The sequence below is a fragment of the Bubalus kerabau genome, chromosome 1 (genome assembly GCF_029407905.1).
Source record: "Bubalus kerabau isolate K-KA32 ecotype Philippines breed swamp buffalo chromosome 1, PCC_UOA_SB_1v2, whole genome shotgun sequence".
Taxonomy (NCBI): domain Eukaryota; kingdom Metazoa; phylum Chordata; class Mammalia; order Artiodactyla; family Bovidae; genus Bubalus; species Bubalus kerabau.
In genome coordinates, this window is record NC_073624.1 from 156090164 (window position 1) to 156117275 (window position 27112).

Consider the following 27112-nt stretch of genomic DNA (forward strand, 5'->3'; position numbering starts at 1 on the left):
ATCACTGCTGACAGAGAACAGGGAGTAGACCTTGAGGTTTCAGCCAAGGTCTGCTCAAGGTCTTCAGCATAAAGGGTGGCCAGGCTGAACACACACCAGCAGAGAAGAGAGATGACATGGGCTTCATAAACTGGCCCATGAGAGCTAGGAATCACAAAGATTTTCTTTCCACACACATTTTTAGATTGCAACTTTGACACGGGCAGCTATTTTAAAACACACCCAAACATACATGAATCTGCCCCTGCTTGTCCTCCTGGACACACACACACACACGCTGGTGATTGTTTTTACAAGATACCGGAACCTATGGGGCTCTGAAAACCTAATTCCAGGATGACTCCAGAGCTCTTTTCCCACTGGAAGCTGTTGTTTTCCTCTGCTACCTACATCCTATGGAAGTGGTTTGGTCAAAAGGAGATTTCCATCCATGGGTACTTGTGTTTCTTGTCCTGTGAACTATCTCCTTCGACAGCAGACAGAGCCAGATAACTGAAGTGCCCCTTCACCAACCACAAAGCTCCCAGGATTCCTGTTAGCCCTGGAATAAAACGGCCAACTGCTCCAATGCATTTCCCCCTTGAAAACTCTAAACTTTTCATAAGGCAAGAGGGCAACCAGAGTTCTGCTTTTCTTTCTGTTGTAGCCCTCACTCCTTTATGGTTTCTTCCCATCTTTTTTTTTTCCATCTAAAATATATATATTTTTCAACTTGGCTGAGATAAAGTCTAGCTAGAGAGTCAACAGAAATGATATAAATGTCATAACAGGAGAAAAAAACAAAACAAACTTTCTCTTCCCTGAAATGAGTTGAGGCAGCTCACGATAAAAAAAATTCACCATTTTTTCAGTCTCTTTTCATATTATTCTGCATCTACTAGAGGACCAAAAGCACATTATATGAAAAGCTCTATTATCTTTTATAGAAATGACCTATGAAACCCACCCGATGGTAATCAATGGTAATATTCTGCCAAGTCACCTCCCAGGAGGAAAGAATGAAATAATAATAGTTACTAACACAGCGGCGTCTCATTTCAACGCTGCAGTTCTGTTTCAATGCTGCTATATTAAAGTATATGTATTATGACTACACTCAAGTTTATTAATAAAGTTTCTATTTCTGTTTAGGTTTGACAAACATGTATATTCAGAATCTTTCATTTTTGGAAGCTAGCAGCTTGATGTACAAAAAGGAAAGTGACAGATCATTTCAATATTTCTTTCAAATCCCAAACCAACTCAGTCAAAAGATGGGAGGAAAATATCCTCCTGGGCCAAACAAGATTATATAGACAACTGAAGATGGTCCTTCACTTTAGTGAAACAGGTAAGATATTCACTCTGGAATCAGGCTAGAATTCCTCTTCTTGACCTGCCCTGGAGATTTGGTTTTTTAAGGTGACTGGTTGTAGCATATGCTTAGCCTAAATACATAAGCTGCCTTCTCAAAACCCTAGCTATTGCACGGACAGTCATCTTTTGGGGGCTCTCCACGTAGTATAGAGACCCTCTGAGGAATGGATTATCTTTTCGGCATTAATAACGTAACACCTCATTTCAGCCAAGGTTAGTTAACCAGGATTCAGGAAAGAGCCGAGTCTGAGGACAGCAGCTCCTGTGGCGTCCATTCCTACTTTCCCTCACTAGGTGGCAGCACTGCACAGCAAATCTGCAGAACAGCGGCCTGGAAAAGGCGGTGGTGCTGAATGAAGGGCTGCAGAGAGCCTCTGAGTTCCTGAAAGGACAGACCCTATGGGCAGGTGAGCGCAGGGAAAAGTGTGTGGCATCTGCATTTCTCACAGGTCCCTTTGTGTTTGCAGTCCCTTCCTCTCCACCAGACTAGAAGTGCTTTGCCTAACAGGAGAGAAGCAAATGCGTTATCACCTAAGATGAACTAAAAAAAAAACAAAAACTCAGAATAAGAGGTCTGCAAACAATGTACACATTGCTCCAATAGCCATAACATTTGGGAAAGGATTTCTGACTCGGTTTGCAAAGTCAAGTTATGATGTCTTAAGCTACCTAAGATGTTCACCCACCATCTTAAGAATATTTAGTTGTGAATCTGCTATAACCTGGTCAGTGACACCACGTCATAGGCTTTGTAATGATACAGGTCAAGACATGTCGTAAAAAGGAATAAAGTCTAAGAAGACCATTTTGAACAAAGAAGACACCACAATTCCTTGTGTCCCAAGCAGAGAAATAGCCTATATCAGTTTCTAAAATGCAAGTCGCTGTGGTCAAAAATAATTGATCCAGAGGAAGAGGAGGGGAAAGGAGGAAGGGGGATGGGCAAGAGGAGGAGGGGAAGGAGGAAGGGGGGGAGGGGGCGCAGAGAGGGGTAGGGGGAGGGGAGAAGTTGCCACTGGACACGGGAAGGTGTCAATACATCAAGAATCAGTCAAAGAATCAGCAGCTATGCTTCCAAGAGGAGTATTCACTCCGCAGCTAGAGACCTTCTTCACCTGGCAGGCTTCACTCATCTGTCATCTTCCTGTTTCTGTAAACATTTGGGTTTACAAGCTGGGCTTCATGGACTTGTCTTTCCCACCTTAGGGGAAAGACAATTTACTCAGTATAAACTCCAAGGCCAACACAGCAACACATCACAGTTGTTTTAAGGTTTGTTGAGTGGATAAGTGAAAATAAAAATAATAAAACAAGGGCCAATATAATAGTTTCTTAACTAGGGCTGAGATTACCATAAGGCAAGTGAAGAGCCCAGTGAACAAAATCTAAGAAGGTGCTGGCTTTTAGGGTCACTACCTACCTGCTCCTGGTTCTCTTTCTACCACATGCCAGTTTTGCTTATGAGCCTCATCTCCCTGAATGGGTTTTTGAAGATTTCCATCTCTCATCAAATATAAGGGTTAGTACTGAACTGAGATTGAGTGCGTGTTGGGGGGGGGGCGCATGCACGTGCACTCCATCACTCAGTCATGTCCGACTCTTTGCAGCTATGCACTGCAGCCCACCAGGTTCCTCTGGAATTTTCCAGGCAAGAATACTGAAGTGGTTGCCATTTCCTACTCTAGGTTATCTTCCCTGTCCAGGGGTCAAACTCCGTGTCTCTTGCCTTTCCTGCATTGGCAGACAGATTCTTTACCACTGCGCCACCTGGGAAGCCAGAACAGTGATGACCTAGTAGTAATTAAAAGCTCGGGTTCTGAGATCACAAAGCCCTGAGTTCAAACCCTTACTGTATCACTTGCAGAAGTCATAATGCTAAGGAGATGGTGCACCTCCCTCAGGTCCAGGTTCTTCTTCCTCATAGGGCTGTTAAGAGGATGAAATGAGACAGGTGCAGAAAGAGCTTGGGGCTTTTACCTGATACATAATACGTGGTACCTCTAATGAAAATAGCAACAGCAAAAGTAAAATTTCACATCATTACTGAAACATCACTAACTGATATCAGAGGAAAGTTCATGCCTAGTTTATCAAAATTTATTAGTAGTTTACTGTGTGCAAAACTGCACGAGAACTTTAGAGGAATGTACAAGAGTATAAAATGCGGCTGCTGATCTAGAGGGGTCAGATCACAAGCTTTCTGTAAAAATCCAGGTAGTAAATTGTTTAGACTTTGTGCGCCATTAGTCTTTTATTGCCAAAGACAATATGTGAATGAATGGGTGTGGCTGTGTTTTAATAAAACTTTATTTACAACAGGCAGCAAGCCAGATTTGTCGATTCCTGATCTAGTTTCATAAGTGAGGACTTATAATATTCCTTATAAAAACACAGCCAATATCAGAAGATGGCCCATTCAAGATTCAGATGTTAATGGTTTTAGAAGAGGCCAGATCATAACTGGATGAGTTCAGGCAAATGTTTAGAGAGGACAGCTAGATAGGCAGACTACCTAAGTCATAGGGATGAGATGTATCTGTCACTGGTGTGGGGGTGGCACTCAGTAGTTCTGGTTGGAGAAAAGAGGGGAGAAATTCATAGGGAGGCAGACAACAGGAGTGGAAAGGGAGGATGGATAAGAATATAAGGGTCAAAGACTGCAAGACTGAATTTTTACAAAAAGGAAAAGTTTGCTGTGCCCCTAGTCTGTCCAGGAGGCTGTTTTTCAATCCACCCAGGAAATAATGAAGTGAACAGTACCCTTTGTGGGGTAGGTTGCTAAATTTTCATCTGGGAAGACAGAAGTTGAATTTAGTCATTGTCATATGGGAGCAAAGCGGTGTCATGCTGGTATTTGGCATTTATTTCTAGCAATACAATGTGTTTCATTAAAAATGAAGCTCTACTCATCACCCATCATCTGCCCTTAACTTTCGCCAGGAGGCCAAAGTTTAGGCCCGGGCATCTTAGTATATCCAGGTAGGATGACTGGGAGAGAATATATGCTAAAATAAATCACCCTGGAGTGTGAGGAGAGTCAGGCCCTAACAGAATCCTTCCCTGGAGAAGGGAGCTGAGCCACTGTATCCCAGAAGGAGAGGACAGGCTTGAGGGAAAGGATGAGAAATGAACCTGGGATCTCTCTCACCACCTCTTCTTTCCAAATCTCCAATACATCCTCTTTCTATGTTCCTTAATGAGCCAACTCTACGCCAGTTCAAGGGAGTCTAGGAAGAGATATTAACCCAAACTGGCTCTGGGGGAAATACGAGTGACTAATAAACACAAACAAAGGTCCTCATCTCACCAGTAACCCAGGACCTGAAATATCTTAGCACAGAGTTACACATGAAAGATCAGAGATCTTTCTAGAGAGGGCCCCTCTGTTCAAGCTGAAATTATAATGTGGACTATAATATGCTGGGTATATCTCATGATATAAATGATTCTGATTTTAATTCAAAAACATACTAAAATAAGGGATTGCAACAATAAAGAAACTGATACTTTGGTACATAAAAATAGTAAGGTTTACCAGAATACAAGAATCCTGGAAACTGGCAGATCAGCCAATACCAGACGTCAAGTTCAGTCTCATACTAGGCTGGACTAGGGGCTCTCAGGGTGTGCGTGTGTGTGTGTGTGTGTGCGTGCTCAGTCGCTCAGTTGTGTCCAACTCTTTGAGACCCTATGGTCTATAGTCCATCAGGCTCCTCTGTCCATGGGATTCTCCAGGCAAGAATGCTGGAGCAGGTTGCCATGCCCTCTTCTAGGGGATCTTCCTAACCCACGAATGGAACCTGCTGTTGCTGCTAAGTCTCTTCAGTCATGTCTGACTCTATGCGACCCCATAGACGGCAGCCCATGAGGCTACCCCATCCCTGGGATTCTCCAGGCAAGAACACTGGAGTGGGTTGCCATTGCCTTCTCCAATGCATGAAAGTGAAAAGTAAAAGTGAAGTCGCTCAGTTGTGTCCGACTCTTCGCGACCCCACGGACTGCAGCCCACCAGGCTCCTCCATCCATGGGATTTTCCAGGCAAGGGTACTGGAGTGGGGTGCCATTGCCTTCTCCGAGGAATCTCTTGATTTGCATCTCTTGAATTACAGGTGGATTCTTTACCATTGAGTCACCAGGGAAGCCCCTCAGGGTGTGACCCCAGACTAATAGGATCAGCCATTCCTCTTGAACTTGTGAGTGAGGCACACTCTCAGGTCCCAACCCAGATACACTGAATCAGAACTCTGGGAATGGGGCCCGGCAATCTGTGTTTTAACCATCTCTCCAGGTGATTCTGATGCACGCCAAAGTTTGAGGACCACTGATCTATTAATATCCAGAAAATGTCATGTCAGTGTTCCAAGGCAACTATTCTTCATCATGACCAAAGACTCTGACTCAATAGATCTGGGAAGGGGATCACATGTACTTGTTCTTGTTTTCTAAGTTTTTCAGGCATCCAGGTATGTTTCTGATTACCACTCCTGTGGAGGGCTTCTCAAACCTGGCTGAACACTGGAATTAACCAGGGAACTCTAAAGCATTACAATGGCTGAGTTCTACTCCAGCCATTCACACTTGGTCTGAAGTACAGCCTGGCTTGGCAATAGCGGAGGAGTCTCAAAGTTCCCAGGCAATTCTCATGTACATTGCCAAGTTTACTAGAATATACACTCATGTACACTAATATATTAGTGTATCTAATATACAGTTCAACATGTATTAAAATCACCTGGATAATTCATTAAACCAAATTCCTCAGCCCCCCAACCCACCCAAAGAATCTATAGGTTTGGGTATGGGCCCTAGAACGTTCACTTCTAAAGAATTCCCAAGTGAGGTGCTAACCAATACCGCTCTAGAGGAATATGCTTACTTTTTAGATACCTGGGATCTACTTTGGGCTGGGATGGCCAACTTTCTACCCTCTGTTCCTCCTCCAAACGCTTATACATTTAACGTTCATTCTTCCTTATAAAGTACCCATCCAGTTAAATTATCAACATTTTTAAGGCAGAGCTACGTTCTCCCCATCTGTGGGCCACTCTAGGAATGAGTTGCACTCAGTAGGTATTCAGGTGAATAAGTGCACAAATGTCTCAGCGCTGCTTCCCAATGCTTCTTTTCTCCCTACTGGATCAGCTAGCCAGGTCAGTCCATCAGGGGCCCTTGATCTCATCGAAAAGAATCGAGGCATCTATTTTTCTTTTAAGATGATGGGAAGGTAAATATCCGTCCAGTCCTAGAGATTTAGGTTGCTTGGGGAGACTGTTCCAATAATACCCCAGATGAAGTACAGCCATCTGGAGAGTGTTTGGCATCGATGGAAACCTACTGCTGAATTTGTTCCTGGAAGACATTCATTTTAGAATGTTATTTCCAATTTGGCACATCACAGAGCTGTACAAGTCAGAGAGGATTTAGAATCCCTGCTACCTACAGAGGGCATCTTATTTAAAGCATGTCCCTGACAAAGCAATATCAAGGAAGCACAATTGGAAATCTCCTACAGGGGAATAATCTCTCTACAGCTATAGCAGCTACTGGGACAGCAAAGCTTCCTTAAAAAAAATCTAAACTTTTATCATTCCACTTTGCTGGGGCTGCCTTTTTCAGAGCCCAGTCACAGGAATAGAACTTAATAAGTTCATTTCTCTTGGCCCACAACAGCAATTCAGTCTCAATGCCATTGCCGAGATGCATGGTGCCACTGAGGCTTCCTCCACCCCACAAAATAAAAGCTCAGGCAAAGAGTAGAGCCCATAATCTCTAACATGATGGTCCATTCAAGATGGACTAACAGCAGGTAGCGCCGTGGTGAAGAATCTGCCTGCAATGCAGGAGATGCAGGAGACTTGGGCTCAATCTCTGGGTCAGAAAGATCCCCTGGAGTAGGAAATGGAAACCCATTCCAGTATTCTTGCCTGGAAAATCCCATGGACAGAGGAGCCTGGATGGTGGCTACAGTCCACGGGGTCACAAAGAGTCAGACATGATTGAGCAGTACCACCATAGCACCAACAGCAATAACATGGGTTATTTTTACTACCCCACTCCAGTACTCTTGCCTGGAAAATCCCATGGATGGAGGGCCTGGTGGGCTGTAGTCCATGGGGTCGCTAAGAGTCGGACACGACTGAGCGACTTCACTTTCACTTTTCCCTTTCATGCATTGGAGATGGAAATGGCAACCCACTCCAGTGTTCTTTCCTGGAGAATCCCAGGGATGGGGGAGCCTCATGGGCTGCTGTCTATGGGGTCGCACAGAGTCAGACATGACTGAAGCGACTTAGCAGCATCAGGGTACTCATATGGAATAAAGCAAGAAGCTCAGAAGAGGGGGATGAGTACTTTGGAAGTAAAAAAAAAAAGTTTAAAAAAGTACTTTGGAAGCTGGTATGTTACAGAAATTATCCTTAACTCAATTTTTCCAAAGAATGGAATGAGTTACTTTGCTTCTCAATTTCCTTTCCCACCTGGGAGAACCAATGCAGTACTGATAGGGAGTCTTTCTGCCTTTTGTCAGGGGCCTGGAGCAAGGAGGAAGCTGCATTTAGTCTTCGATCTTATTGGACAAGACTGCTAGGAAAATTTTTAAGATAACTATCATTGTCACATACACTTATATCTCGAGCATAGTACATTATTAAGAAACATGGACCTTGAAGGTAGATTGTCCAGGTCCAAAGTCACTGTCACTTACCACTCTGTGGCTTTCGGCAAGTTACTGAATCTCTCCATGCCTTGGTTTCCCCCTTTATAAAATGACCTATTTCACAGCATCATCTGGATTACTACCTGAGATAATGATCTATATGTACATGACATACATACATGTACGTACACAGATAATATGTATAATATAAATGTATAATATGAATATATCCATCTCTACTCTGGTTACAGAAGAACTCTCTTTTAAAGCATGTTCTCTTTCTCCCCCCTTCTCTTTCAATCTCTCTCCGCTCCCAAAACACATCTGACCCCAAAAAGAGAAACTAAAAAAAAACAAAAACTTCTAATTTTCTTTATTATTATTATTTTAAATAAAACCACTGACTACAGGGAAGAGTTTACTTCTAAGGCTCTGAGCTTTAGAGACTCTAGATGTAGGAGATAAAAGTCCAGCAATCTCAGTTTTGGAGTAGGTGGCCTCTGGGGACTCTCAAAGGCCCTTTCTTCCAGACCTTGGGCACTGTGACCTGGAACCCCCTTGGCCATGGTGGTTGGGTCAAATTATCAGATGCCAGGTACCCTACGGCAGGGCAAAGTCAGCCTGCCCTTCCCTATGCTAACCACGCACTGCCCGCTTGACCATGAGCTCATTTGCCCCCCTTCCCTCTTCTATCAGACTTATCTCACTCTAATCCAGCAAACTCCAGGACAGTCCTGTAGGGGGAACCAGAGTCCTTTCTTTTCAGAGCTCAAAAGAGAGTTCAGAGTTCTGGAGATAAAGGTGGGGCTGGAGCCAGGGCCTCTATTACACCTTTTTGTCTACGCAAGCCTTAAGTGCATTTAATTCAGTTTGGGTGGGCTAGTGTGGGGTTTCATTTCATTCACCATATTAATGAATTCCCTCGCATCCATCTAAGAAAGCTATTTACTTCTTTTTGATACAAACTTTGTACCATTAGTATCCTTCCACTAAAAATAACTTCAATAAACATTTGCTAAGCTTGCACTGCATACACGAGTGTCCCAGCTGTACAAAAAGTGAAAAAGTTCATAGTACTTTCTGTCACAAGACTCACATCCTAGAGCAGTGGGGTCCAAGAGAATTTCTATGATGATGGAAACTTTTTATATCTCTGCTAATATCTTAGCCACTAGCCATGTGAAACTCTCAGGTATTTGAAATATGGCTAGTATGACTGAAAAATTGAGTTTTTACTTTAATTTTGATTGGTCTACATATAGATAGTCAGATGTGGCCAGTGGCTACGCTATTGGACAGCATGGTCTAGACTGGAAAACCATGCTACTTAAGAGTGGCCCCCATGATCTGCATCCCCTGTAGCCTGCAGAAAGCAGTCTCTGATCTCACCCTGCACTTCCTGAGTTAGAAACTGCACTGGAATAAGATCTCCTGGTGCCTCATCTGCACATTGAGTCTTAGGAAGCACTCTTCTAGGGAGGAATCCATTCAACAGTCATAGAAGATATATATATATCTTCTATATATATATACGCATACATGTATATATATGCAAGTGGGTCTCGCAATCTCTCGCAATCTCTCAGAGTTTTTGATTCGTTGGGTCTGTGTTGGGTTCTAAGAATCTGTGTTTCTTTATTGTGCTTCAGATGCAACTGGGGAGTGTTAAAAAAAAAAGTGCTGAGCCTGGGCCACCGCTGCCCCTTAACCTAGATCCTCCGATTTAATTTGTTGGAGGTTTGGCCTGAGCATCGAGAGTTTTAAAAGCTCTTCAGGGATTCTGATGGACACCGAATATGAGAACCTTCCCAGCACAGCCTAGGACAGTGGTTCTCAAAACTGGGTGGACATCAGGATGACCAGGAGGGCTCATAAAACACACATTGCTGGAGTTTTTGATTCATTGGGTCTGAGTTGGGTTCTAAGAATCTGTTTCGAACATGTTTTCAGGCAATGCTGACGCTGCCTGCTGGTCTGGCAAGCCACTCACGCAGTCATTTTTTTAAAAGCACAGGTTTTAGAATCAGACTGACCTGGGCTGAGTTCTCAATCCACTGTTTACTACCTGAAGAAGTTAACTAATCCCCAAACCATAGCTTTTTAAATTGTAAAACTAGACTTTGGGTTGCCGTGACTGCTATTAAATAACTGAGATAATGCATATGAAATGCTGAGCCCAGTGTCTGCTCTTAAGCAATTAAATTCATTATTCATTATTATCATTAGTGCAAGAAGAGACACCCATTCACTCATTCATTCAATAAGCACAAACTGTGTGTCAGGCACTGCTCCAGATGCTAGGAACATGACAAAAAAAAAAACCCAAAACAAAACAAGATGGTCAAGACCTCTGCCACACTATCCATACGACTGGACTTCTAACTGAGAGGAGAAAACGGACTGATTATATAGCTCTTACAACACAAATCACAAGAATGAAGGAAGTAAAGGTCAGGGAAGAATTCGTTCCAACTGGGAGAAAGGGAAAGCTTCACCCAGGAGGTGGGGTTAGAGCTGTGCATTCATGCAGAGAGAGAGATGACATTCAGACAGGAAGGGAAAAACTCACTCCTGAGGCAGGCGTGAGGGAAGATGAGCAAGACAGATGCAGCCTGGTGGGGCCGGGGTGGGAAGTCTAAGGAGAAGGGAGGCAGGGAGGTAGGACTGTGTGCCGAGCACTGCCTCCACTCCCTGTCTAAAATCACACTCTGCTTTTGTTTTTTAAATTTCAATACGCTAAAAATTACCGAAGTCTAGAAAGTGAAACCATCCAAAGGCTTTCATTCTTTATATATATATATATATATAAAATATATATATATATAAAATATATATATATAAATATATATATATTTTAGTTCTTGGACTTAATTTTTTAGGGAGTATACTTTTTAATTGGAATATAATTGATTTATAATGTTGTATTAGTTTCAGCTGTACAACAACGTGAATCAGCCATAAGTATACATATATCCCCTTTCTCTTGAGGTTCCCTCCCACCCTCTCCCATCCTACCCCTCTAGGCCCTCTAGGTCATCATAGAGTGCCAGGCTAGGCTCCCTGCGCTATACAGAAGCTTCCCACGAGCTATCTGTTTTACACGTGGCAGTGTAAATACGCCAATGCTATTCTTTCAATATGTCCCACGCTCTCCTTCCCCTGCTGTGTCCATAAGTCCCTTCTCTACATCTGCATCTCTATTTCTGCCCTGCAAATAGGTTCATCAGTACCATTTCTCAAGATTCCATATACATACATATGTGTGTGTGTTAATATATATTTGTTTTTCTCTTTCTGAATTACGTTTGCATGACAGTTTCCAGATTCATCCACATTACTACAAATGACCCAAATTTTGCTCCTTTTTATGGCTGAGTAGTACTCCATTTTTCACTTTCATGCATTGGAGAAGGAAATGGCAACCCACTCCAGTGTTCTTGCCTGGAGAATCCCAGGGACGGGGGAGCCTGGTGGGCTGCTCTCTGTGGGGTCACACAGAGTCGGACACGACTGAAGTGACTTAGCAGCAGTAGTAGTCCATTGCATATATTTACCACAACTTCTTTATCCATTCATCTAGTGATGGACATCTAGGTTACTTCCATGTCCTGGTTATTGTAAATAGTGCTACAATGAACACAGAGGTACATGTGTCTCTTTGAAGTATCATTTTCTCAGGGTATATGCCCAGCAGTGGGATTGTTGGGTTATATGGTAGTTTTATGGAATGCCAAAGAATTGATGCTTTTGAACTGTGGTGTTGAAGAAGACTCTTGAGAGTCCCTTGGACTGAAAGGAGATCCAACCAGTCAATCCTAAAGGAAATCAGTCCTGAATATTCATTGGAAAGACTGATGCTGAAGCTGAAACTCCAGTACTTTGGCCACCTGATGCAAAGAACTGACTCATTTGAAAAGACCGTGATTCTAGGAAAGATTGAGGGCAGGAGGAGAAGGGGACGACAGAGGATGAGATGGTTGGATGGCATCACCGACTTGATGGACATGAGTTTGAGTAAGTGCCAGGAGTTGGTGATGGGGAGAGAAGCCTGGCAGGCTGCAGTCCATGGGGTCTCAAAGAGTCGGACACGACTGAGCGACTGAACTGAACTGATGTTAGTTTTTAGTGTTTTAAGGAACCTCCATACTGTTCGCCATGGTGGTTGTGTCAATTTACATTCCTACCAACAGTGCAAGAGGGCAAGGCTTTTATTCTTGATTACTCTCCCCCAATGCAGAGGGTAGTCAATGAAGGTCCTGATATGAACTTCACCTTGCCTTTTGTGGGGTTCTTCAAGCAAGGGAGGGGCCTTGGGACCACATTATAAAGTGAATGGACAATACAGAGACTCCTGGCACTTCAGTAAAGCCCCTGGAAGACTGACCACTAAAGGGGAGAGTGTCTGACCCAACACATGGCTTTCCTAGGAAGAATGGTGACAGGCCATTGTGCCTCATTCACTCATCCGGCACTCTGCATTTCCATTTCTCTCCACCCTTAAGTAAACTCCCCCAAAATCAAGAAAACATGAGATCTAAGGAAAGAGGGCTTTTAAGCAAAGGATATGCAAATTAAATAGGTTCTTCTTCACTAGTACAGCCTCAAAGGAAAGGGAACCCAGACCTCTCTAACTTGCTTACATACAATGATAACAAGCACATTTATCTGGTAATTCATCTGTTCCCAAGAAAAGAAAGAAAAGACCCAGTGTTACATAGAAATGCAGGCAGGGGAAAGTCTCAAGCTCCAAACAAGATCTCCCCAAGGGTCTCCTCCCATGATAAGCTGAAAAAATGCAGAGTCAAGGGCCCACAGGGCCCTAAATGCCTACAAGAGTTTATGGACTCCAACGGACTATGGAGAGCCACTGGCCAGTCTGAACAGGGCACTGGTTCCAGCTCTAAATTTTTCTGGCTGTCTATGACTTTGGGCAAGTCACTCACTCCCTCTGAGCCTCAGGTTCCTATTTGGCAAAATGGGAATAATAATAATAATACCCCTTTCGGTAGGCAGAACGAAAAAGTTAAGTCGCTCAGTCATGTCCAACTCTTTGCGACCCCAGAGACTATATAGTCCATGGAATTCTCCAGGTGAGAATACTAGAGTGGGTAGCCGTTCTCTTCTCCCTTCTCCAGGGGATCTTTCCAATCCAGGGATCGAACTCTCCCACATTGCAGGCAGATTCTTTACCAGCTGAGCCACAAGGGAACCCCAAGAATACTGGGGTGGGTAGCCTATCCCTTCTCCAGGGATCTTCCTGACCCAGGAATCAAACCAGGGTCTCCTACACTGCAGGTGGATTCTTTACCAACTGAGCTATCAGGGAAGGCAGTGTAATGGCCCCTCAAAAATATTCATGTGAATCCTCAGAACCTGTGAATCTGGTAACTTAAATGACAAAAGGCAACTTAGGTAGCAGGGGAATTAAGGCTGTCAATCAGCTGACTTTGAGATGGGAAAGCATCCTGGATCACCCTCCAATGTAATCATAAAGGTCTTTAAAAGTCGAAGATCGAGGAAGCAAAGAGAGGCAGAGAGGGATGTGACAACAGAAAGCGAGATCAGAGAGATGCATTGTGAGAACTCTGCCCTCTGTGGCTGGCTCTGAAGATGGAGAAGTGACCACAAGGAATGTGGGTTGGTTCTGGAAGCTGAAAAAAGCAAGGAAATAGAATCCTCCTTGGAGCTTCCAGAAAGGAGCACAACCCTGAAGAGACTGTTTTGGACTTCTAACCTACGCAACTGTAAGATAATAGATATGTGTTGCATTAAGAATAGGACGCTAATGCATCTGTCTGGCAGGGTTATGAGGCTGATCTGATGCCTGGCAAACTGTAAAACTACTTTCTTATCTCGGGCGGTCTTACCATGCGTGGGCACCTGCCACTCTGACGTGGCAAGCGCCTCTCCCTGCAGAATGCTCACTTCTTCCCACTCTGCCCATCTCACCTACATCACAAGCCTCAGCTGAGCCCCAGCCCATTGCAGAAGCCTCCTCTCTTTCCTCTGCCCATGTGAGCTTTCTCCTCCAAACTCCCACTGCCCTGACAGCCTGGACCTCGCAATTTCGGCCGTAATTATACAGTGGGTAGCGCTACCTGCTGTTGCTGCATGCGTGTTTATTTTGGTTCCAAAACTAAATTGAAACCTTGGTCTCAAACAGGAACTGTGTTTCGTCCTGTTGTTGTTGTTTTTAAGGACCTGTACTTTTTTTTTTTTTCACAGTCCTGTTTTAACCACCTTTGACACAGAGAGTCACTGCCCAGGCATACATTTATAAGCAGATACTCAATCATTTTAATTGTTCCATGACTGGACACTAACTCATTTTTCTACTTTTTAGGCAAAGTTTTCTATTTTCTAGCAGAGTTTACTGAAAGGCCTAAGGCCAGGTCTGACACAGACTAGAGAAGCAGCTCTCGTTTTTGAACACAGTGATTGGAGCTCCTCGTCATACCCTGATCTCATCAGTCAGAGAGGAGGTGGGCAAGGTTGGAAATCACAGTACAACTAGGACAGAAGGTGGCCAAGCATGTGTCCCTCTTACCCCAGGACTGGGCACACAGTAGGTACTCAATAACAGTCAGTTAGATGACTGGCTGATGTGTGTGTATCATTTTTTCCTCTACTGGCTGCCTTTAATTCTGGAAGATGCCCCTCAACAAAGACATATCCGTAAACAAAGGAGGCACAGCCCACTGGCCCACCCTGGGACATAGTTCCCACAAGAATGAGACAGACAGACAAAAGAGTTCTCCCCAGAGCATGTTTTTCAAGTCTCAAAATAAGACCCATCTCTCATTTCAAGGTACATTTATTTTAGTGAGGCAGGATAAGGATTTTGTGAATAAGCTGGTGTGTGGGAACAGGAATTAAAATAAGCATTGACTTGCTGCCTGCCGACGTGGATGTCCTCACATCCCACTGCCTTATTTTTGGTTCCATTCTGGTTTGTTTTCTTCTCTGGGGCTTTAAAATATGATAGGGAGGTTAGAAAGAAAGGCTTTCTATGCCATGGATAACCATGGCTTCTGTTCACAAAGCTGGTCCTGTGTGCCTGGTCACTCATTACACTTCACTGAATCCCCACTCCACTCATCTCAGGTGAGTGCTATCATTATCCCCATAGGAGAGGTGAGAAGACTGAGTTTATGGCAGGGAAAATGACCGTGCTCAAAGCAACCCATGAACATGTGGCTGAGCACCATGTGAACTGAGGCGGTGGAGGCCAGAACGGGACTCTGAGCCAATCAGCTCTACTGATCAAGAACCTGCCCCCAGTCTCTCTCTCTCTCTTCAGGCAGAGCAGGTCCAGTCCCCAAGTTGCTAGGATAGTCTGGGACTCAGGAGCCTCCACGCTAGCTCTAGTTCTAGAAACTGGCAGTAGATAAGGAAGAGTGAGAAGAGGAGGAGCTATGAGCTGTGTGTTTTTAAGTAAGACCTCTTCCTCTCCCTGCCTGCCTGAAGCAACAGGATGAGTTAGAGAGATGCCAACATAAAGCAGTAAAAGTGGCTCAGTTATTCCCAGCCCAGTCCTCAAAACCCCCAGCCTCTCAAAAGGGTCAGAACAGAGGCAGAAGAACAGCATAAGAAAACGGGCATGAAGTCAGACTAGATTTTGGGTAAGGAAGGCCTTCCCCCACTCCCAAGCTACAGAATCCTGGACAAGAGAGAGAGCTCCTCTGAGCCCACATCTCCTTATCTGTAAAATGGGAAAATAATTCCTACTTTACAGGTTTGCTCTAAGGACCAAGTTCACGTATGCAAGGGTTCATCACAGGGCCCAGTGCATAGCACCACCGGAATAGATACTAGCTGTTTTTATTAACAGACTGTCCAATGGACTAAGACGATGCATGCAAAAAAATAAAGACTGTACTATATAATATGCAACCATGTGTTAAGAGCCGGAAGTCAAATGTGATGCAAGTTACGCTCCAGAAAAGGTAAAGGCAGGGGATGTGATGGTCATTTCACTTTTACCCCCATGGAGCCAGCTGCAGCACAGTCCTGCTCTCGACCCGGCTTCCGAGGTGTGCAAGAGCCCACTTGCCAATGCAGGAGACATAAGAGATGCAGGATCGATCCCTAGGTGGGGAAGATTCCTTGGAAGAGGGCATGGCAACCCACTCCAGTATTCTTGTCTGGAGAATCCTATGGACAGAGGAACCTGTTAGGCTGAAGTCCATGGGGTCGTATAGAGTTGGACATGACTGAAATGTCCGACACGACTTAGCGTGGGCTCAAGAAGCATGTCGGAGAAGGCAATGGCACCCCACTCCAGTACTCTTGCCTGGAAAATCCTATGGACGGAGGAGCCTGTTAGGCTGCAATCCATGGGCTCGCTAAGAGTCGGACACGACTGAGCGACTTCACTTTCACTTTTCACTTTCAAACATTGGAGAAGGAAATGGCAACCCACTCCAGTGTTCTTGCCTGGAGAATCCCAGGGACAGGGGAGCCTAGTGGGCTGCCATCTATGGGGTCACACAGAGTCGGACATGACTGAAGTGACTTAGCAGCAGCAAGAAGTATGTGCAGATTTGGGACAGACTTCAATTTTCCTGCATTTTGTCCTAAACCTCTGCCAGCAAAGGCAGTACTTTTCATTTACTAAGAGGAGGGCAGCGCTTTCTGAAATGCCCTATTTAATGGAATTATTCCTTACTTTATAAGCCACACCTCATGGGAATGTTCATTTTATCTCTGGCAGCTCATCAGAACAATAACTGTTTCATGGTGCAATAACCTATGTATTAAATCACAATGGGGACCTCCTTGAAATATTACTATACTGAATTCTCTTCCATAACAGGCAGACCAGTTTTGGATTTCACCCAAGAGGCTTAGTCACCAAAGAACCAAAAGTATTTCATTAAATGTGTTTTCTCCTAAAAGAGGAGAAAGGTTATTAGTAGTTATTATTATCTCATAGCCTCAAAGGTTTCCAGTTTCAATAGCACTTGAATCCCACAGAGGGGGAGGCTGAAGGGCTGTAGTCCATAGCATCACAGAGTTGGACACAATTGAAGTGACTGAGCACTTATGCTTCCGAACATACTATATAATTTACTTATTTATTAGCCTTTTTTTTTCCCTGTTCTTCCCCCACTGCAATGTCAGAGGTGGGGGCGGGGGGGGAATGCTGCCTACTTTATTCACTGTTGTTTCCTAATCATATGGAAAATGTACCTGGCACATAATAGCTGCTTTATAACCCTGTTCAATTCATGAGCAAATTAAAGCATATTTTAGAGCGTATTTTTTTTGAAAAGCAACTACAACTGAAGCAAAGCATCTCTCACTACTCTTCTCTTTTCTATCTCTGCCCCTTTTTTTGTTTAATTGAAGTATAGTTGGTTTACAATGTATTCGTTTCTGGTGCACAGAAAAGTGATTTATCGGTGCACGTGTGCTAAGTCACTTCAGTTGTGTCAGACTCTTTGCAACCCCATGGACTGTAGCCTTCCAGTCTCCTCTGTCCATGGGATTCTCCAGGCAAGAATACTGGAGTGGGTTGCCATGCCCTCCTCCAGGGGATCTTCCCAACCCAGGGATCTAAACTGCATTTCTTGTATCTCCTGCATTGGCAGGCAGGTTCTTTACCACTGGTGCCATCTGGGAAGCCATATATATAATTTTTCATATTATTTTCCATGATAGGGTGTCACAGGATACTGAATACAGTTCCTTGTGCTATATAGTACATGGGTGCTCAGTCCCTAAGTCATGTCCAACTCTTTGTGACCCCATGGACTGTGGCTTGCCAGGCTCCTCTATCCATGGGATTTCCCAGACAAGAATACTGGAGTCGGTAGCCATTTCCTTCTCCAGAGGATCTTCCTGAAGCAGAGATCGAATGCACGTCTCCTGTATTACAGGTAGATTCTTTACCACTGAGCCACCTGAGAAGCTCTGTGCTATATGGTAGACCCTTGTTATTTATCTATTGTATATACAATAGTTTGTATCTGCTAACCCCAAATTTCTAATTTATCCCTCCCCCAACCCCCTTTCCTCTTTCTTCCATTTTCCTGTTTGCGCAGATAGATTTTTACTAGATCAGAACCCCTCCAAAATCAGAATGACATCATCCACAAAAAGGAATGGGTTTTTACAAGATCTAAGTCCTCCTAATTGTGACTATTCAGGGAGACTTTCACTCACGCAAAAAAAGGAGACCTGACTCCACACCAGGGGTGAGCCCTGCTGGCTGCAGAGGTGGGATGTCTCCACCACAGTCAGGATGGGGTCCCCTCCATCTTCCAGGACCACAAGGGACCCTGACATCAAATTCAGGTTTGGGAAGTACATGGACTGGAAGGTAGTTTAAGTCCAAATCTCCCATTTTTCCAATGGGAAAACTGAGGGTCCAGAAAAGTAGTGTTTGTTCAAGTACACAGAGGAAGTAGAGCCCAACCAAGAAGAGAAGGCAGATTCCTTTTCTTCCTCCTCCCTTATTCTCTTTTCTTTTCCATCCTTCTCTCTCTTTCCCTCTCTCCCTCCCACTCTCTTCCTTTTCTCCCTTCCTTTGTCTACTTGGTATGTGTGTGTGTGTGTGTGTATACGCATCACAATGATGGTTTAGAAAGAGCTCTGGTTAGCAGTCCATACATAACTTTGACCCAGGTATGCTGGTGATTAAGTTTACTAACTTTCTAGTCCTCTACAACAACCAGGATCCCAAATTTTCTCAAAGTTCCCATGAACAATGCAAGATGTTTAGAAATTTTCTGATGAAAGAATCTTTGAGATCATCTAGCCCAACCTCTATTTTACAGGTGAAAAACAGCAGGTAGAGGGAAGAAAAGTGAGTTCCTCACATCACAAGGTGGGCTCAGAGCTCAGTTGAAGTGGCCAGGATCTTGGGCATCAGAGCCATGAAAGGATACTCAGGACGCTTTTCACTTGGGTGTCTGGCTCTAATGGTCTCACAATGCTGGCCAGAAAATCCCATCTAAGAGAGCACATCTCAGATCAAGAGCAAAAACATTCCCCTTGAGCAAGTGAATACAACTCAAATGAGAAAACTAGCAGAAAATAGAATCCACATGATAAACACACACATACATACATACATGTATGCGTTACTGCCCACACCATATATAAAAGATTCTTGTTTTAAAAGTACTTGATACTAGGTATAGAATACATTTACAGGACTAGCAAGGACATCAAAAGTGCTAGCAGAAGCATATTTTGACACAACATTTTTGAAAAGTTATCCATTAATATCTATAAACTAAAATACACATACTCTTTGATCCAGCAAGTCCTCTTCCAGGAACTTGGAATTCTCTCTAAAGATAGAACTGTATGGATACGTGGATGAGAGTGCTTACCAAACCACTGTTGATAGCAGAAAAGTAAACAATCATGCGGTGTATCATTTGGGTAACGGCTGAATAAATGCGCTAGAGCAACGTATGGGATTTTGTGCAACTATCATAAAACGAATCATTACAGAGCTGAAGGGATGGCCGTCACTTACTAGCAGTAAGAGAGTCAACGGCAGTGTGATGTGACTGATAACAATGATTTCATAGAAAGACCACCATCTCTAAAACACTGTGATGTGTGCACATCTGTGTTTGCTGGTGGTGAAATCAGCACAAAGGAAAGATGTGGAAGTCTGTAACACTGAGCATCCTGGGCAGAGGGTAGTGATGGAGATGGATGTGGGCAGAAGAGGTACTTAATATTTTCTTTATACATCTTTGACTATTGATGCTATTTTATATATATATATATATATATATATATATATATATATATATATTACTTTGAAGAAATAGGTTAAGACCAAAAATCTCTGAAAATAAAGACAGAGGGAACCCACAAATAGTCCTCCAAGTCCTATTTCAGCCTCCCCTCTTCCCCTGTAGACTTGTAACAGCAAGAACATTGTGAGGGAATTCCTCAGTGTGGCAAAGAGAACCCAACAGCTGTCTCTCTAAACCTTTGGCCCCTTAACCATCCTCTGAGTTACTCACTTTCCCCACTAAATTATCCTAGACTTGATGCAGGAAGTGACCTGTCAAGCAAACACAGGAAGTGAGGTATGAACACAGCTCCAGCAAAAGCTCCTCCATTCACACAGGGAAGAAGCTGGATCTCCCTCAAGGTGAAGGTATCTTATCCCACCCCCACAAAGGAGCTCACAATTTTAATTAAACCACACAGGGTCCACCCATCACAAAACTGTGAAGCAGACAGAAGCTAACTCTGGCAGGCAGGCCTCCTGGGGCACCTGAACCTGTGACATGGAAAGCTTTGTGCCCATTGTCTGTTGAATAAAGAGTAAGAGAACCATGAATGTAGAGGTTCTGCCTGTGACCATGATGACCACTGGGCTTCAACAATGATAAAACTGAATTCTCTGAAGCACTCACTGTTCACATTCTTCTTGGCTGGTGCTTGCTTCTGAGAGAAAACTCTCACCATCAACTTCTAAACCTCTGAGACTTGTTCACACAAATCCAGGAAGGTTTCTTTCTGTGGATTCTCAGACCTCCATTGCATCCCAGATGCACCACCTTATATATTTCAGCCATGGCTCAGGAGCCAGTGAAAAAGAAGGGAGAGAGATCGACTTACCAAGCCAACTTCTGTTTAAGTACACGGACACAAACACAGGGGGTACCGTGAAGAAATCTACCACAGAGTTCACTTCAAGCCAGAACCATAGCTTATCGTTGGCTGCAATAAACTGGGGGAAAGAAAACACGAGAGAGAGAAAATGAGAAGCATGGTGCTGACATGCAAACAATACTCTTCACCCCCACCCCCCAAAAAAAACACTTATTTATTTTTAATTGAAGGAAAGTTGCTTCGCAATATTGTGTTGGTCTCTGCCAAACATCAACATGAGTCAGCCATAAGTATACATGTGTCCCCTCTCCTTCTTAAGCCTCCCCCCTACCTCCCACCTCTTCCCACCCTTCAATTCTAGAAAGTTGATACTGATGAACCTATTTACAGGGCAACAATGGAGATGCAGACATAGAGAACAGATTTATGGACACGGGTATGGGGGAGGAAGGAGAGGGTGGGAGGAATGGAGAGAGTAACATGGAAGTATATACACTGCTGCTGCTTCTGCTAAGTCGCTTCAGTCGTGTCTGACTCTGTGCGACCCCATAGATGGCAGCCCACCAGGCTCCTCTGTCCCTGGGATTCTCCAGGCAAGAACACTGGAGTAGGTTTCCATTTCCTTCTCCAATGCATGAAAGTGAAAAGTGAAAGTGAAGTCCCTCAGTCGTGTCCGACTCTTAGCCACCCCATAGACGGCAGCCTACCAGGCTCCACCGCCTATGGGATTTTCCAGGCAAGAGTACTGGAGTGGGGTGCCATTGCCTTCTCCAAGTATATACACTACCATATGTAAAAGAGATAGCTAGTGGGAATTTGCTTTATGACTCAGGGAACCCAAACTGGGGCTCTACAACAAACTATACTCTTTCTTCCAAAGGGTACATTTCAGTTTTTCATGGGGGCCTAGAGGGAGATGTTATGTTCTTATATCTATGCCAGTCCCTTGCTATTTCTATCTTAGAATTTGGATCTACAGTCTTTTCTAGAGAGTGACTATATGCTCTGAGAGCCTTGGAGAAAGCTTAGGGAGTACATTTTTCTGTGGTTTTCAATAGCATCATAGGGCAGTTTGAGGGACCTCACGTTTCTTAAAGTCTCCACTGTAAATATTCACCCACACAGCCTGTACAGCTCCCTTTATAGACATGGTTTGGATAAATCCTCCAAGCCCTCAATTCTGCCAATCTACCCCCTTGCTTCAACCCTCACAACTCACTGTTCTCTCAGGATTCAGTTAAGTGAGCACTGATAAACATAATTTTAAGAGCGGAAGGCTCTTAAAATTTCCTTCTGTTTAAGGCAACCATGCATTCGTGCGTGAATGGAGAGATGAAGAACAGTAGACCAGTAAGGGTGTAATAGTCATTTCAATCCTTATTTCTCCTGCTCAGAACAAAATTAACATATACATAAGGAAATGCTGACCTAAGGAAAGGGCTCTCTCACAAAATGAAAATCAGAATTCGGTCTCTTGTCTCCCCCGCAAACACTGGGCTTCATCTTGCCTGCGGGAGCAGATACTGATGGGGAATGGTCCCTAGGTACAAGACTCACACGCTCCATTGTGATACTGAGCAGTGTTGTTCAAACTTACCCGCAAGCCAAAGTAGAGAAGGAAGAATACGTTGAAAGCCATGTCGATCTGTAATGTGAAATCTTTGTAGAAATTCTGGCAGGATTCTATTGGGCTATTAGACAGGAAGAAGAGAAAAGCAAGAGGTAAATGAAACGCATCATCACATGTTCCATATCGCTGTGCAGTGACGGTGCTTAGGGAAGAGGACAAAATGAACGTTCATAAAATAAAACATTTGGTCTTTGTATCCCCTGTGATCATCAAGCAAGCATTGCCAAGGGGTCTTTCCATTCAACCATACAGTCTTTTGTTCTTTGTTTTCGTCATTTGATACAGGTATTGTTTCCATCATCATTCAACAGTTGAGCTAAGAATCTAAAGAGGATCATGCAGACACCTTGAGGGAAACACAAGCAGAAGAGACCACCAAAGTCCTCAATTTCATATTAACCCTTAAAGAACTGACTTCTTTCTTTGAGAGGACACAAACCTAAGCTAAAGGCAGTCCCTCCCACTCTCCAGCACATTAGAAATGAAGTCCATTTTCAATTAAACACAGCAGTTGTGTTTTGGACCTTTTAAAAGCCATTGGCTGATTAATGATAAACGACCAGGAGCATCTCAGGAAAGCCGTGGAGGAGAGGATCCTGGTGGATGTTCTGGTGAAACTAAATATGGACTTGTATGCAGCACTCTGATCTGGGGAAAGAAGCATTGCCCAACTGGTAGAATTCAAGACCATTAAATCAATCTATTGAAGCAGTACTCTAAGGGTTAATTTTTATTTTTATTTTTTGGCATGCAGGTTAATTGCCCTTGTGTGTGTCAAGCAGCCAATGCGAACCCCCAGCACATTCTACTTTGCTTGAGAGTAGGCAGTTCAAAAGGGTACAACTATACAAACAGGTACGTGGCTTCCGTGTGCTTTCCTGCATCAAACTGATCAGAGGATCAGAGTGTGAAAAGTCCCAAAGTTTGGGCTGGATGGGAAGTAGGAAAGCCTCATAAGCCTTTCAAAGCTGTGAATGAATATGTATAGGACACTGTTATCAGTAAGCCAATGGAACCACTCAGGCCAGGAACGTCAAGAAGGTGTGGTGAGGGAAAGGATAGGGGAGGATGGGGAGAAGTAAAATACTTTCCCCAGATGGGAAGCAACATGGACCTCCAGGATGGGAGAGGGCTAACTTGAGAGGTGCAGGATGGAGGATTTCCAAGTATCACCACTTTGGAAATTGCTGTACGCAATACCAGTTAGTATAGTTGTACTTCAGTAAGGGCAATTCTTGGTTGTTCAACAGGCAGGAATCTGTGCAGTACAGATATGCAGGGCCCACTTAAAGGCAGGGTGACTCAGCCTGTGGGACTCTCTGATTGTGTTACATGCACTGGATTTATCCATTCTTCATCTGTATTAGAAGTCAAACATGCCCTTTGTCATCTCCCAAATCACAGATATGTGGAAAACCCTACAGACAAGCATGAAGAGGAATCTACATTTGCATTTACAAACTAGGCAGACTGAACAAAAAACAAACACTGAAAACCATTTGTATAAAGGAAATGGCAAGTACTCGGTTTTCACTAAGGTAAAGCGGGAGGAAAGATAGCATGGAATTTGCTTACTCCAATGATGAAAGAAGGCAGGAGCAAAAGAGACTGAACACCATAGCCTGCCACTGCTCTTTGCCTGCTCTCTTACTCAGATTCAATGAAAAAAGGAGAATCCAGGACAGGAGTTAACAAGTGACACTTCTGCAATCCTCAATCTATGATGGAATTTTGTTTTAAGAGCAAGACCCACAGGGTCCACAAGTGTTAGAATTCTTTGCTACTCTAGGTGCAGTGGAAAGAAGTATATGAACTAGGTTGACCAGAAGTCCACTATTGATCCCAAGGGATGAGGAGACCACGCATCTCTATACTATGTAAGCTACAGATATGATGTGCTACCAAAATACTGAAGAGTAAATGGTGTATGTGTGGGTGTAGGTGTGTGCGTAAGAGTGAGCGAGAGATTGAGGATGGGGTGGGGGGTGGATCTTGCAGGGAAATACAATATTGTACTCATGTCTTCCCTTGTGCCAGCAGTGACTTGGCTGTGCCTTGTAAACTTGTCCACATCAAGATTAATGTGTATATTACCAAGGGGACAGAGATGTCCCAAGTCTGTTACGGAAAACCCACTACCACTTCACCAAGGCCAAAAGATCACCTTATTTATTGTCTTCACAATAGTCATTGGTGGCACATTTGGGGGTCCTTGTGAGTTCCTTAACTCCTATTAATTCCATGGCTTCTGTGGTCAATTTCATAGTAACCTTGAAACACACTGAGTAGGGAAAGTATTTGCTAGGCTGTGGAAGAGAAAGGAACAGTGGGGGAAGAGATGCTAGCTCAGTACCATTGAAGATATTTTGGTTCAACATACATGGAAGCAGATAATTAAGAGAGTATAAGGAATTAGGCTGTAGCAACTAATTTCCACTATCCTTTGCCTTTTTTGTCATTTCTGCTGCTGCTGCTGCTAAGTCGCTTCAGTTGTGTCCAACTCTGTGCGACCCCATAGACTGCAGCCCACCAGGCTCCCCCGTCCCTGGGATTCTCCAGGCAAGAACACTGGAGTGGGTTGCCATTTCCTTCTCCAATGAGTGGAAGTGAAATCGTTCAGTCATGTCCGACTCTTTGCAACTCCATGGACTGCATCCCACCAGGCTCCTCCGTCCATGGGATTTTCCAGGCAAGAGTACTGGAGTGGGGTGCCATTGCCTTCTCTGGTCATTTCTGCTACTTCCTCCTATATTGCCCATCCCCAAAGGCAGCAATAAGAGAGCTTGATGGTAAAGAACACTGTGCTGAAAAGTATACCTCTACAACACCCTGATTTACAGAAAACAACGTTGAAATCATAATAGACCTTTTCTCTGGTCTTTCAGAATTTTAGAGAATTAATTTAATCATCCTTTTATATCATTCCTTGAGACTTATACTTTGAGCTGAAATAATAAAGGGAGTAAATTATGCTGCTAGGGCTGGCAGCTTTCCCTCTGGCTGAAGCTCACCAGTAATATGAGCCACTCCGCTAAGATGAAGTAGGAGAGAAACAGGAAATTCTGAGACAGAAGAAGCTGGCCCCTGGAACCCAGATAGGACCAGAGTGATCAGACAGTTTATTTTCTATCCCTCTCAGCTCTTTGCATGAGAGCCCAAGGAGAAATCTCCTGCCTAGTTTTCTCAAGAGAGATCAGAACTGTTTATCAGGATCCCCTCTGAGATAAATCCTCTGAGTGCCTTTATCCCACAGACTCATACAGTCAAAGACCACAGAGCAGAGACTCTAAAGCCTCATCATTTCATTCCTCAAATGGAAACAACCCACAGAGAAGTTCATTGATCTTATAAAAAGAAAATACAGAATTCAACAACAAAAGGGTTGGCCATACTAGCCAGGATTTATTTTCCTCCCAATGAGACTTTATCTTAATGATTAATGCTCATTGTAGAATGGCGAATGAAATATAAACTCTTCTTCCTTTTTGTATAAAATAGAAGAGTTCCTTGTCTAGAAGTTTTAGGAGCTAGAAAAGAAATCACTTTTTTTTTTTTCCTACAAAGGGAAGTGATTCTGAATTACACACTTAAATTTGGATCTCCATTCTGATAAGGCATGCCCACATTAGAATAGGATTTTTATAGACATGTTGCCAACAGATAAAAAAGGAGGGTTTTAAAAACTGAAATAAAAACACTACTCCTGGTGGTAGAGCTGACTTTGTCTCAATTGTTCTTGGTTAACTAGTAACCTACTAATTAGAGGACCTAAGATACTTGGTAAGTTGATAGACTGTTAATTACTAGGCTCCTACAGTCCATGGATCAAGCCTGGTACTAAAACTTTAGGCAAATTTAGCATTTTGATCAGGACACTATGATTGGGGCACCTTCAGAAGAACCTCAATAAAAAGCTGCTTCTGATGGGATAAACATTCAGTGTAGAACAGAGACTGAAATACAAACCTCTGTTTCCTCTTGACCATCAAGAAGCACATTCTTAGTATTCAAATGTCTCTATAGAGGAGAATGAGACTGACCAAAATGGGAAATATATCTTTTTCTCCACCTATCTAACAATACAGGTGAAGACCTTTGGGCAGGAAGATCCAACAGTCCCTCTTGAAGACTGACTTAAGAACTTGTCTTTCCAAAGCATGAAGTAAGCAATGACTGCCCAGGTTGTTTTTCAAAGGGGAGGGGCCTAAGGACAGTCTCACTTCTGGCAGTTGTGATGTCTGGACTATCTCCAAGAAGGAAGTAATTGCCTCTCTTCTCAGCCTCTAAACTTTTCCTAATGTTTTCCGAAGTCTGTTTTCCTAACTCTCTGAGCCTGGCTGCCCAAACCTTTCAAAACATTTCCCCAGAACAGTGTTTCTAAAACTTCAGCATGTACCTAGAGGGCTTGGTAAAACACTGGTGGACCCCATTTTTCAGAGCTCCTGATTCAGAGGGTCTGGTATGGGACCCTAAGAATTTGCATTTCCCAGATGCTGCTGCTCATCCAGGAACCACACTTTGAGAATCACAGCTCTTGAAGAACTCTTCTGCAACTACACGTTAGGGAAAGGTGTTGCTGTTCGAGGTGATTCCCATTCAGACCTGAATAAAGAGGGTTAAGCATTTGGGCCCATCTCTGGACAACCACCTGCCTACTACTAAATTAAGTGCTGAGATCAAGGGGTTAAAAGGAGACTCTGAGTTTCAGATGTGAACAAGGTGGGTGGGGGTGGAGCAGAATTAAGACAATACAAGGAAGTAATTATTGGTTGGCCAAAAGGTTCATTCAGGTTTTTCTGTAAGATTTTATGGAAAAACCCAAATGAACCTTTTGGCCAACCCAATAAATACAACGCCACCATGCAAGCTTCACCAATGAC

At 43.6% G+C, this 27112-nt stretch overlaps 1 protein-coding gene across 16 annotated transcripts in view; it reads right to left on the minus strand.

Annotated features, from left to right (window-relative positions):
- The window catches only part of KCNMA1 (potassium calcium-activated channel subfamily M alpha 1), a 771468-nt gene that overhangs the window by 306680 nt on the left and 437676 nt on the right, over positions 1–27112 (minus strand). For 13 of the 16 annotated variants that reach the window (XM_055537192.1, XM_055537201.1, XM_055536844.1 and 10 more), the window contains exons 4-5: positions 22200–22293; positions 20609–20720 (exon numbers count right to left, since the gene is read on the minus strand). In XM_055537192.1, the coding sequence (XP_055393167.1) occupies positions 20609–20720; positions 22200–22293 (206 nt within the window). Of the gene's footprint in view, positions 1–1258; positions 1858–14684; positions 14981–15004; positions 16166–20608; positions 20721–22199; positions 22294–27112 lie in introns of those variants that run through there. The other 3 variants (XM_055536931.1, XM_055536910.1, XM_055536882.1) reach the window with 3 other exon arrangements.